Source organism: Glycine max, chromosome 3, assembly GCF_000004515.6.
Source record: "Glycine max cultivar Williams 82 chromosome 3, Glycine_max_v4.0, whole genome shotgun sequence".
NCBI lineage: Eukaryota > Viridiplantae > Streptophyta > Magnoliopsida > Fabales > Fabaceae > Glycine > Glycine max.
Genome location: NC_016090.4, coordinates 39,042,498 through 39,055,880, shown reverse-complemented (window position 1 = coordinate 39,055,880; position 13,383 = coordinate 39,042,498). Strand labels below are relative to the sequence as shown.

General features: G+C 28.4%; 1 protein-coding gene across 1 annotated transcript; it reads right to left on the bottom strand.

Moving 5' to 3' along the window:
- Nucleotides 1-10,868: 10,868 nt before the first annotated feature.
- On the bottom strand, nucleotides 10,869-13,167 carry LOC100778283 (protein LIGHT-DEPENDENT SHORT HYPOCOTYLS 4). Its single transcript, XM_006576882.4, has 3 exons — nucleotides 12,794-13,167; nucleotides 12,087-12,458; nucleotides 10,869-11,817 (listed from the first exon to the last, which is right to left on the bottom strand). The coding sequence occupies exons 2-3, from the start codon at nucleotides 12,344-12,346 to the stop codon at nucleotides 11,466-11,468; spliced, it is 612 nt and encodes a 203-aa protein (XP_006576945.1). The 5' UTR covers nucleotides 12,347-12,458; nucleotides 12,794-13,167; the 3' UTR covers nucleotides 10,869-11,465.
- Nucleotides 13,168-13,383: the final 216 nt, after the last annotated feature.

Genomic DNA, 13,383 nt, shown 5'->3' with positions numbered 1-13,383 from the left:
AAATAATAATAAATCGAACAAATAGCAAGAAATATAATAATAACCAAGCTATAAGTATTTTTAAAAAAGATAACATGTCATATCATAAAAATATATCCACAACAACATAAACATAAAACAATGCAAAATATGTTTAATAACAATGCATGTGGCATGCTCAATTCTGTGGATATCTCTAATCACTAAGCGATTAGCCAATAATATTCCCTAACATAATGTGATATCAACGTTGACCATTAGGTCAAGATGACACATGCCAAAAACCAATTGGTGGACAATAAAATATTATCATGGAACAACCATGGTTTCATCAAAATTTCTGTATGAGGTAGTTTTCTCCATAATGTGGGGTTTGCAAAGGCACTACCCTTTGTAAATCCGTGCATCCAATCTTGATGTCTAGTCTACGTGACATCTGCTAGTCTTCTACAATTGTGTATATGTGTGTGTGAGTCTTTGAACGTCTAGTTACATCCATGTGTAGTTGTTGTCTCCTTAGCAAGCGTACCAAGTTGCACAAGTAGTATAAAACGGTAAGACCGATTATCAAATTCCATAGAGACTATGCTTGTATTTAGAGTTATGTGTATACCTACCGATTAAGCAATTAATGAATGGAAAAGAGTTTTGTGCATTAGAAACAATATTTAACATAAATAAATGTGAGACTTAATAACAAAGTGTGTAATGAGAGAAGATAAACGCTCGGAAGGTGAGGTTGAGTGTGGACATGTTGGGGACTCTGCTTCCATAACTTCTCTTGATGTTATCTTTTATTAATTTTTCTCTTTTAACATTAATATGATTATCACCCGCATCTACTAGTTTATTCTAACCAAGATCCCTCTAGTGAAAGAATCTAAATCACCTAATATCATTCCCAATTCCTTGGCGATTGATTACTAAATGACTTGCATTAGGAATAAAGATGCATGAACAGGTTAAAGAAGACCACTTTATTCCTAGATCTGACTCACTTTAGATAACCTTCCCATGTTCTTAGCATACAAACATTTCTCAATATTCATATACTAAAACAATACATAAAGATGGATGATCAGACCATAAGTATGTGAATAAGCACAGAGATGAATAGTAATAACAACATCATATTAAAAGATAGTTCATAATCATTATATCATAGAGAGTTTTGGATTACATAGCACCCAACACAATGGAGTTTTAGTCTCTCATTATCATGAGGGGTTTGCAGATAGGTGGATAAAAATATAGGGGATTTAATGGAGGAAGAATAGAGTGAAAAGGATCGACCAAAACTTCAGAAATGGATTTTCCTTGCACCGACAATGGACTAGAATGCTTCTCCTTATGTTTTTTTGTCGTTAAGCTCCCTTGTTACTTCTAAATACATTTCCTTTTATAAGGAAACATGCCTCCTTGTTGGTCAATCAGAGTGCGCTTGTGCCCTTAGTGCGGTGCTCACGCAGAACACGCATGTCCAGTTGGATGGCAAGTGGATCAAGTGGATTCGCGCTAAGCCGCAAGTTTGTACATTTAGTGAGCTTGCATGTGACAATTGTATTCCATTGAAGCTTCATTGCACTAAGCAACTTCCTTCAAGCTAAGCGACTCCAACTTGCTAAGCGAGGTTGTCGTGCTAAGCACGAGGCATTGGTTCTTCAAAAGTTCTTCTATTTCTCTGTTACTCTCTTCAACAATAATACAACCAAAGTTAGGGTTATTTACTTAACTTTAGCATCTTCCGGATGAAATTTAAAAGAAGCTAAATTCTTATTGTCTTACACAAAATAAGTAGTAGAAATAGAGAAAAGTTAAATAATTACTATGTGATTTTAGTATACTACTTATGTATGCATAGTACTTATCAGTAGTCCTTAATAAGGTTTTAAGTATAAATTATTGCCCTAAATAGGGTTTGGGCAGATTTTTAATGTCTTATGTTTTCTTTTGTACGTTTTGAATTTTACTTGATTAAGTAATTAATTATGCATAAAATGCACATCATGTCTAGATAATTTTGTTTAAAATTTTGAATTTCCCAAAATACCTGTAAATTCAACATAATTCATTTAACTTCAAGAATTTTTTTTTATACATGTTTTAAGTCATTTTGACTTAGTTGAGATTTTCATGAGTAGGGATGACGAATAAACTCGTATCCGTGGGTATCATTTTAACCTGTTCGGGCTTTGATAATGAGTATGTGTATTATTCGAATTTTTTAAGTGAAAATGAGATGAGAATGTGTATCAAATTATACTCGTATCTTTCATTATTATAATTGTTATAATTTTTTAAAATATAAATGAATTAGCTTAAGAGTTAAATAATTAAATAACAAACTTAAATAATTAAAAATTTTAACAACAAAATTTCTATATGGATTTTTCATACATTTGATATATTTTTTTTTTCATCTTATTTTGCTAGATAAAGCGTTTTTCTCAAGTGAAAGTTGTGGTTATAAAATATGATCATATGATCAACATTAGTTGTGGAGTTCAAATCATCCAAATAATACCAAAGCATGAAGATCACCAAAACATATATCAAATTGTTTAAGATCATCACGAATATATACAACAATAATATTTCTAAAAGAGTTGCAAATGTTATCCTGCAATACACATCACAATGGGGCTTCCTTTTCCACCCGAGAATCCATAGTTTTAAAGACATGACAATGATAATTCCACATTTTATTTTTCACTCATCATTTATTTTTATTTTTTTAGAATTGATAAAAAAAAATTTTAATTAAAACCCAAAAATATTATTAGGAACTAAGACAAAATACAATAAATTTATAAAATAAAAATATATTTAAATGTTAATAATAGAATATACACATATAATTTTTTTTGTGAAATTCTATTATTAGATTATAATTATATTTTGCACAGCTACTATACCATATCATGATAATATGAGAGAATGTGAGGTCTAAGAATATGCATTATGCATTATGCACTATATATTCAACTTTAGTCTCGATGATTTTAAACTTTTAAAAAGCAAGTACTATCCACACGATGACGTACCTGAGTAACTCCAGCCAACCATCAGACCAACTAACTTTTCATCTCATCCTTGTTGTCACATCATGAGGCAAGAGATTTCTGTGTATGACTATATATGTATTGATATCATTGCTCTAAGTTAAATGATCCAAACAAAACTGTATGCTGTTATAAAAAAAAAGAAAGAATTTGTATGCAACATTGAATTTATCTCAACAAAGGTTATAAAAGATCAATTAAAACATAAATTTGATGAAACTTTATAAACCGTTCATTTTACCTTTTCTAAAAATATAACTTTTTAAACCATTCAAAATCAGTTCAATTTAGTGTGGACGATTTTTATTGGATTTTATACAAAAATTTTTTCGCTTTTTTCCAAATGAAGGTAGTTTTTAAATTATTTCTTAAATGGAAATAAGTCGAAAGAAGGTGATACAACTTCTGAGTTATTTTTTTAATTAATTAATTAATTTTATTGATTAATTTTTAAAGATTGGGCATTCGAAGGGGAGTAAATTACTCAAAAACTTTATTTTTCATTTCTTTTCTGTTTTAATTGAGAATATACATCTTTGAAATGTTGATTGGTATTTTTGAGAATTTGAGTAAAGAGTAAATCTTTTTCTTTTAGATTAGAGATTTTTTATAGATATAAAATTTTAAAGTGAAAATCCTTTGTGTATATATATATATATAACTATTTTAGTTGGATGAAAGGAAACCTTCACGCCCGATCTTGAGAGGGGGAGATCTTATTGGATTGGGTTCTATTTCAATTTTTCGTTTGCTAGACCCGTAGTTAAAAAACCCAGATTCATTCGTGTTATAACACCTATTACAACTTTAATTTTTTTAACTTGAGTCATGTATAATTTTATGACTTCAGTATAACTTTTTTTTTACAACTTCAAAGTCATAAGTTTTTTTTTTTTACGACTTGGAAGTAGTAAGATTTCTTTTAGTGGATTACGACTTCAAAGTTGTAATTCTTTTTTTTCACGTTATTTTTTTTGTTTATATTTTGTTTTGTTTTCAATTTTTTAAAAATTGTAAACAATTTTATTTATTTAATTATTAAATAAATATTTATAGTTTTACTTGTTATTAGTTTTATTTAATATGTTGTTTATTTTTTATGGTTTTATTTAACATGTTATATGTTTTTTAAATTTTTTTATTTAAAATATAATATATCTTTTTAATATTGTTTTATTTAATATATTTTGTATATTTAAAATTTAGATAATATTTTAATAATTTTATTGAAATTTATTTATTTTAAATGAAATATAAAAGTAACTTAATGACATTTAATATATTTTTTTGAATTTTTTTATTTTAAAAACTAAAATTTGAAACCAAATATTAAAAAATTTATTACTAATATTAAGTTATAATTTATGATGTTGAAATATTTATTTTGTGTAAATAGGAATTTACTATTAACAATATGTAATAATTTAGTAATAAGAGTAGTTGTTAAGTTAAAAACAACATAATACATTAATATAAAATGAACAATACAACTTAAAAGAGAAACATAAAAAGTAAAAATTATATTAGTTATCTACTTATTTGTATAAACAGTTACTACGATTATGTCATTCACTCCTACAAAATGAACAATATAGTTTCTATTTTTTATATTTCTCTTTAATCTGTATTGTTCATTTTATATTAATGTATTATGTTGTTTTTAATTTAACAACTACTTCTATTATTAAATTATTACATGTTGTTAATAGTAAATTCTTTTACACAAAATAAATAATTCAGCATCATAAATTATAACTTAATATTAGTAATAATTTTTTTTTAATATTTGGTTTCAAATTTTACTTTTTAAAATTTAAGTATTTAAAATAAAATAAATATTAAAAAAAATAAAATGTCATTAAGTTACTTTTATATTTCATTTAAAAAGATAAATTTCAATAACATTATTAAAAGATTATCTAAATTTTAAATATACAAAATATATTAAGTAAAAAAATATAATATATTTTAAATAAATAACATTAAAAAAATAAATAGCATATTAAATAAAACCATAAAAAATAAATAACATATTAAATAAAACTAATAACAAATATAATTATAAATATGTATTTAATAATTAATTAAATAATTTTTTTTACAATTTTTAGAAAATTAAAAAGAAAATAAAATATAAACAAAAAAATAACATAAAAAAAAAGAATTACAACTTTAAAGTCATAATTCATTTTTAAAAAAAATCTTACGACTTTAAAGTCATAAAAAAAAAACTTACAACTTTAAAATTGTAAAAAAGAAAATTACACTAAAATCATAAAATTATTTATAACTTTAGTTAAAAGAAAGTAAAGTATAAACAGGTGTTACATCATTACATCAATTTACCTTCTTTGGGAAATAATGTAAAAACTGTCCCCATTTGAAAAGAAGCCAAAAAAAAAAAAATTGCACCCTGTTGGTAAAAAAAGCCATTTTTAATTTTAATTTTTACTTCTGTTAGCGTTAGATAAATTAAAAACGGTTCTCACGTACCGTGGTTTCAGAGTTGTGCAGCAATATGGCCACCTTCTACCTTCTAGCTGCATGTAGATGATGTAGCTTATTTATGACAAAGAGGACCAATCTTTCTGTCCACTCTTCACCTCTTTAAACTCAACTCCGCGAGTAAACAATAGCTCTAAATTTTTCAGGTTTATTTCGATTGGTTTGACATTTGATTTTTTTGCAGTTTGTAGGAAATTAATATTAATTACTACTCACCATTGTAGCTTGATCTCACTATAGAATCCGGCAATGGTGTCTCAAATTAACAAGACCTTGTTGTAAATTAGTGTTGCAGGTAGTCACAAATTTGGTTGGGGACTTGAGTTTTATTAGTTCTACAAGATGTAGATCTAGAAGATATATAGGACGATAAGTAAATGGATGAATGAGCAGCGAGGTTTCTGAATTTACGCAATGCACACGCATAGGCTTTGTAGAGGTAATCGTGATCAATAAATTAGGTGATAAAAATTAATATATGTTTTTACCCGTCCTTTCCCTGTTCAATTACTTGATAAAAAGATGACATATATATCTGAAAAAAATACTAATAATTGAGTGACAAGTAAGCACCAATGATAATAATAATTATAATAATAATAATAAAATGATATAGAATCACAAACTTTACAGTAGTTTGATTGATTAAATTCACATTATATGCCGAAAAACAAAAACCAACTGTGCAACTGTACACTATTTTTTAGAGAAAGTGGCCAAGTAATTAAGATATTATCTACCGGCAACGCCCCATTTTGTTAGAAAAAAATGGGTTCTTACGTACAGTTCCGATTGAACATACGTGCAATTCACTTTATCAGTGACTTCCATTCAAATGATCATATATGTGTACTGATTCTACGCAATTATTCTTTCATGGCCACACAACACTTTTTTTTTTAATCAGCGTAGAGCACACAACACTACCTGTTTTTAGCATACTGACAAACCCCATGTCATTGATTGGTAAGAGGGAAATACGTACCAATCTCTTCTCTGATTGTGGTCAAAGATTTCATTAACGATTTATGAATAACAAAGCTTAAGTTAAGATCATGTTCATAGTTACAAAACCCATGTCATTCAAAAAGATTCGTAGGGTTTAATTGTACATTTATTGCGTGAAAAGGTAGGTTCCTTGAAAATTTTATGTCGTGCAATAAGAATAATTTTTTTATGTAAAGGTCAATAAGAATATGATATCAATTCTCTCTAAAGAAATAATATGATATCAATGATCAATGATAACTACAATCAAATCAAACTAAATTGAATTAGGTGCTGCTAATTATGTACATGTGCATGTACAATTTTGCCCATAAAACCTTTCCACCAACGGATTTTAATATTGTCGTCTATCACTCATTTAATTTTTCTTATAAAAACTTAAATTCCATGGAAGTGTATATATATATATATATATATAAACATAAGTTATCTATAACTAGACAGTTATGCTGCACATTTTTCCATATGCTAATAAAAATTACATATATCTATATTTTCATATTTTTTTATACCCTTTTAATTAATCTCCTATCTCCTTTTCAAAGATGTAATGATTTTTTAAACACCCACATCATTTGTGCACGCGCCCACATATATAAATACATACCACTCTACACACTTAATAGTTAATTGCATTTGCATGGGACATTTTTTTGGGAGAAAATTCTTATCCGGCAGAACTTAATCAAAGGGAATAGGATCTCATCTCTTTATAATCAGTCTTGTTGCTAAACGGTAGAATTGCATAGTATTTGGTCTATTTTTTATGCTTAGTTAGGATATTATGCAGTTTTTCCTGTAAGTATTTTAGAACATATCTATAACAACGTGGGCTGTGTTCTGAAAATAAAAGAAAAAGACAATTTTTTATGGCAAAAGTTGTGGATAGCAGTTGGTTGGGTCATTGTAACTCTTTTGATGACAACGAAATTTATTTTATTTAAAAAGTAATGAACCTTTCAATTTTATAGCTGTGGTGATTAAGGTTAGAAAGTTAGTATAAGTTTAGTATTATAAATTAAGGCTATGATGAAAATTAATTGAAAATTTAATTTAAAGCTGAAAAATTAGAGGGAAGTTAAAAATTAATTGATGGTTGAAAGTTAAAAAAATTATTTATTAAATCATATATTTGAAAAAATTATTTATTAAAATGACTGAAAAATATAAAATTATATAAATGAATATATTTATGTATTATTTTTATACAAATTTTAATTTAATTTTCTTGATAAATATATATTTTGTAGTATTTATAGTTTTAGTATTAAATTAATTTTAAGCAATTGTAGCTTTTTATTTATATAATATCCAAATAAAAAAAACTACATAAACTCGTTATATATCACTATCAATATCATATATAATAAAAATATAAAAATGAGAAAATCCTATCATATGTAAAAAAAAAAAATTATCTTAAATAGAAGAAATTAAAAGGAAAATGTAATAACTATTCAAGGATAAAAAGAAAATAAATATAAAAAAACTAAAAAACTAAAAGTTAGAAGTATGTTTTATGTTACTTCAAATAATATTTCAAAAAAATACTAAAATCTATCAAAAAAATATTTATCAAACCGTCAAACAATATTTATCAAACCATCAAACAATTTTGTCAGTTCGTTAAAAAAAATTAAAAGATAACTCAAATATATTGTCAAATTCATGCTAATTAAATTAGACATTTCTTCACATTAATTAAAGGATTAAAAATGATTTTTATGAAAATTATAATATTTAATGTCATCAATACATCTCTATTATATTTTTAATAAAAAATTTATTCTATTGATAATTCTTTAACTAATACTTTTAGAATATTCATAGGCATGACTAAAAAAAATATAGAAATGATCAGTAAATTATTATTATTATTATTATTATTATTATTATTATTATTATTTGAATTAAAAATTCCTTAAAATTATTATTTGAACTCAATAAATGAAGATTCGTATTCTTATTTAAAAAATATTTTTTTAATATGAATGGAGCAATAATGTAATTTACTAATAATTATATTTTAAATTATTAGAATATTAAATTTTTAAATATTTGCTCAAAAATTACATGTTCCCAAATTTAATTCCTTAATTAGTATTTTCCCATCTGTTTTAGTTATTTGGGTAGGTTGATTTCTTACAATCTTAAATAGACAATTTATAAATAAGGTTTCATATTCGAATTTTTGTGAATGAACAAACATAACTAAAAGAATATTTTTTGAAAGTTTTTGGTCAATTTTTTCAACCAATATTAATTATTGATAGAATCGATAAATACTTTATATTTTACTTTTGTCTTAGGTCAAAAATCATGATAATTTTTTTAATCCACTAAAACTAATTTCATCCATGATACTTAATTGTCATTGGTCCATTTTTTTTTCACGAATAGTGAATTGAACATTGAACATGGATTCTATTGCCATCATAAGTGAATGCAACAAAAACTTCCACCATTACACAATAGTTCATCTTCTCCATTTTTTTATTATTAAAAATTAGAATAAGATGACGTACTTTAGTATGCATCTATTTTAAAAATTTAGAAGAAATAAAATTCTTATCCATAATAATCATTTTTTACTTAAGTTATCTCCGTTAAAAAATACATGTGATCTAGATTAAAAATTAATGATTTACTAATTGGGAAATATTAAAATCATATTTTTCATTATACTTTTGTATTATATCATAAAAATATTTTGACATTCAAAATCCTTTACACCACAAAAAATAAAAATAAAAATATCAAATGCCTACTTCTTAATTTAGTACGATGTTAACTGCATTAACCACTGATTATTTTAAAAATGGCATCATAAGGCTATATAGTGCTCTAATCGTATGACCCTCATATACAGCCTAAAGTACTTATGAAATTTATACCTAAATCATTAGAGGAAAGAATAGATCCTCTATGTCTTGAAGTGGTAGTCTCATATATGCCCCACTAGAATCACTTCAAAAGGGAAAATAAGAAGCTTAGCTTATCTTTCCAGCATATATCCAATGTCTTATTGGGTTTCGCTTTAGCAAATGGAGGTACAATAGGCGCCTCTTCATGATCAGAGGGATTGGGAAATTTCTTCTTTTTGAGCCATAATAATAACATAATACAAAAGGAATGGATGACCCAAAATTTTTACAGACAGATTTGTCGGCCAAATTGATTCTGAGAATTTCTTACTGACTCTTTTAGAACATCTGGTTTAATTTGAATAAGTTGTAGAAATTTTTTATAGTTATTTCAACAATTAAAAAAGTATTGAAGGTTGGATATAGAATAAACTAATTTATAAGCTTATTATGCAGATTTCTCAATTATTCTCCTCATCTAATTTCTTTTTTTCATTTTTGTATATAAAAAAATAATTTCTCGTCAAAAAAAATAATTATTTTCAAAATATATAAATTACCAAAGTAACTTTTTGCTTTTCTTTTTTGCTGACCTATTTGTAGTCTCTTTACTCTTAAGACAAGTTTGCATAATTTGGCTTTCTGTGCTACTTCCTACTATGGTGAAAAAATACCTTGCCACCATATCATATTATCTTTTCAAGCGAGTGCAGATTAAAGAGCCTATAGCTCTCATTTCGACATTTGACAAACATTTTTTATATCGGCACCAACCATTTGGCAGACATGACCTAATTCAAATGAAAACTTGTGAATTAATGATATGCATCATGATCTACAAGGAGATTTTGATTAATTGTTAGTCGGCATATATGTCCGTATAAGGTAGTATAGAAGAAAAGCATATATAAGGTCTAGGATCATAATTAAACAATATATTAAGCTAATTAATAATAAAGGTTTGGTCATTTTTTTGAACAAAAGGTTTGGTCACATATATAGGAATTAATTACATCGTCTGCCATTAATTTTCGTTGGCTTTTATAATTTCACTTCATTTGAAATGACAGCACTACAGCATTTATAATATGAATCAGAATCACCAATCAAAATGATTTACTTAACAGTCAGCCGTTAGTCGAATTTGAGAGAGAATAAAACTTGTCAGTTTGAAACATACAGAAGTTGCTATGATTAAGCTTTAGAAGCACTATCATTGTTTTTCACACAAAATACATTTGGGTTTGGGGGAGACAGTAAAGCACATAAGTGGCAACTACGAGGAAAAAAAGAAGCTAAGAAAGAGTACTAATCATTTATAGGTATAAGAAAATAATAATGATAATCAATATTCGAAGATGTTATCCAACATCACCATGTACGGAAGTGACTTGTTACCTATAGTTATCAAGTTCGAATTTGCAAGCAATTATAATAAAATTCAACACCCTTTTAAATCAGAAAATTAAAATAATATATATATAAATTAAGGTAAGGCACATAATTAATCCCCAACAAGTCTAAGCTTGACATAGAGAAAAGGAAAAGTACATATATTATATAGAACTATGAATGATAATACCATACTTTTGGTTTCCTCATCACAAGGATCATGGCTTCCATGTATATCCATTCACTCTCTCACAGTCTCACTTCCACTTTTCAGTACTTCCCACGCACTATCAGTCTACTACCAGTACCGCACTGTCTGCTTTTAAAGCAGAGAGATGCATGATATATCCCAGAATTTAATTTTAGACTTTTGCTTCTCCCTGACCAAACAGGATCCAAAGACAAACAGTCTATATGGACCAGAGATATAGCAGCTTTCACCAACTTAAAAAAATTAACAAAGAAAAATAAAATAAAAAAACCCTAAATATCATGATACTAAATTAGCTAGATCATAACTCTAAAAGCATATTGGGATTAAAAGAAGAGATCCCACTTGGAGATGAAGGTTTTTTGAGTTTGGACACAAAGGAAAAAGATTGAGTGAGAGAGGAAGGTGGTAGAATTTGGCATGGAGTGTGAGAATTGAATTCCTCTAATGAGTTGCACTTGCACCTGGAGGAGGAAGAGGGTGATGAGGTATTGGCATGGGTTGTTGCTGAGGTGGTGGACGCTTTCTTTTCTTCTTCTCATAGCTAATTCCTCTGGCTTTGGACTGCAGATCACGAACCTCACGAAGGTAGAGTCTCACAGCTCGGGCTCCAAAAGGGTTTGCCTCTGGCTTCCCTCCATTTTCCTCAAAAGCTGCACGCAAACGCCCTATGAGTGCGTCAAGGCTCCCCCAAGCTTGCCTAAGAGGACATGGACATGGCGCCGGAGGGTTCGGGTGCCCGTAAAAAGGGCAGATCGGTGTGTGCACTTTGGTCTTCCCAAATTGATCCAGGTACCTATACACACACATAACAATAACAACAAAAAAAAATTCATACATACATAACAAAGACCCAATGTATGTATGTTGAAAAGAAAATAATTTTACTCGAGAGTCAGATAGATAGTGACAACAGGCTCTCTTTCCAAGTATCAGAAGGAGAGCTCTGTCATCCAGATATTATCTGGTGGTTCTGATAAAAGATACATGTGGGTTTTATAAAAAATATATAGAGAGAGAAGAGGTGCATGGTGTGCAAGACTAATTAAGAGGGTGTGTGTGTACCTTAGAAATTCAAGGACGTGTGCACCGCTGCACCTGGAGAGGGAGAGAGGGGGACGGTGGTTCTTGAGGTATTGACCGAAGGTGTTCCAGTCACGGCGCTTCTGGTTCTCGTAGCGGCTGCTGCTGGTGATGGAGGTGGAAGCAGGAGAGGAAGAGGCAGCACTAGCTGTTAAGTTGGCGGTGGTGATGCTATTTGTGATGAGGTTGCAGGTGTTGTCGGAGTTACATGTGTCTATAAAGTCTTGAATATTTGAATCCATGGCCCTTGTTCTTTGCTTTGCTATGCAGATCCAAGGCTTAATTGTTTTGATTCTCTCTTTCTGTGTGTTGTGTGTCTTGGAATAGTTTATCTGGGTTGCTGTTCTAGGGTTCCTAAGACAGTGACCAGAGCTGGTGAGAGGAGTGTGTGAGAGAGATGAAGGTTAATTGAGATAAAGAATTACTATACTTATAGTTTGGATAACAGTTGAGGAAATGTCCTATTGTTTGAATAATTTTTTTTAATGTTTTTTTTTGCTTTTAGAAGTTACTGTAAATGAAAACAACAACCTTAAAGGGAAAAAATAATTTTTTTTTTAAAAAAAAAAAGAAGGAAAGGAAACAAAGTCTGATTAATTGTTGATTTGTCTTGGAGACTTGATGGCTTTTTATCTTTTTTATTTTAATTTTATTGGAGATAGAAATATTGGAACACACATGTACTGTACCTGGAAATGGTGAAGCAAAAGAAGATTTTATTGATGTTGAGAATGTGATGAGATTGATGGGAGAGTGAGTGGCCAGTTCGTCGTTTGCTCTATTCAGCAAAGTTGTGAGTATTTGTTGAGCAATACTAGAAATCTCTCACAAGGGTAACTGTTGGTGTTTTTTTTAGTAGCTTTGATTTCCGAGATTGATAAGGGATTGGGTTTTTTCCTTAAAAAGGTGGAGCAAACTCAAATTTTCATCGTCGCTTGTTAATGGTCGTATTAATATTCTTCCTTGTGTTTGTGCAGTGCTGTATGTTAGGAAGGAGAGAGAAAGAGAGGAAGGGAGGGGACTAGGGCTTTGGAGGAAATAGGAAAGAAAGGTTGGACAGTAGGTTTCGATGGAGACAGGAAAAAGTTTGAAGGGGTAAAAATGAGGGAATAACATGATTCTGTTTCTTGACCCTGTAGCCTTGAATGACAGTTCCTTTTGAATTGACCCAAATGCCCCTACAAGTTTATCCTTTTTAACCTTTTCTTTCTCTTAAGAGAAAGATGAAACTTTAATTTCTGACACCACCTTTGTCCACTTCCCACCCTCATTTTATGAA

Excerpts from the sequence above, each read along its gene's own strand:
- LOC100778283 (XM_006576882.4), bottom strand. The coding sequence starts at position 12,346 with ATGGATTCAAATATTCAAGACTTTATAGACACATGTAACTCCGACAAC. Across the intron at positions 11,818-12,086 it reads CACGTCCTTGAATTTCTAAG|GTACCTGGATCAATTTGGGA; the intron begins GTACACACACAC and ends GTGTGTGTATAG.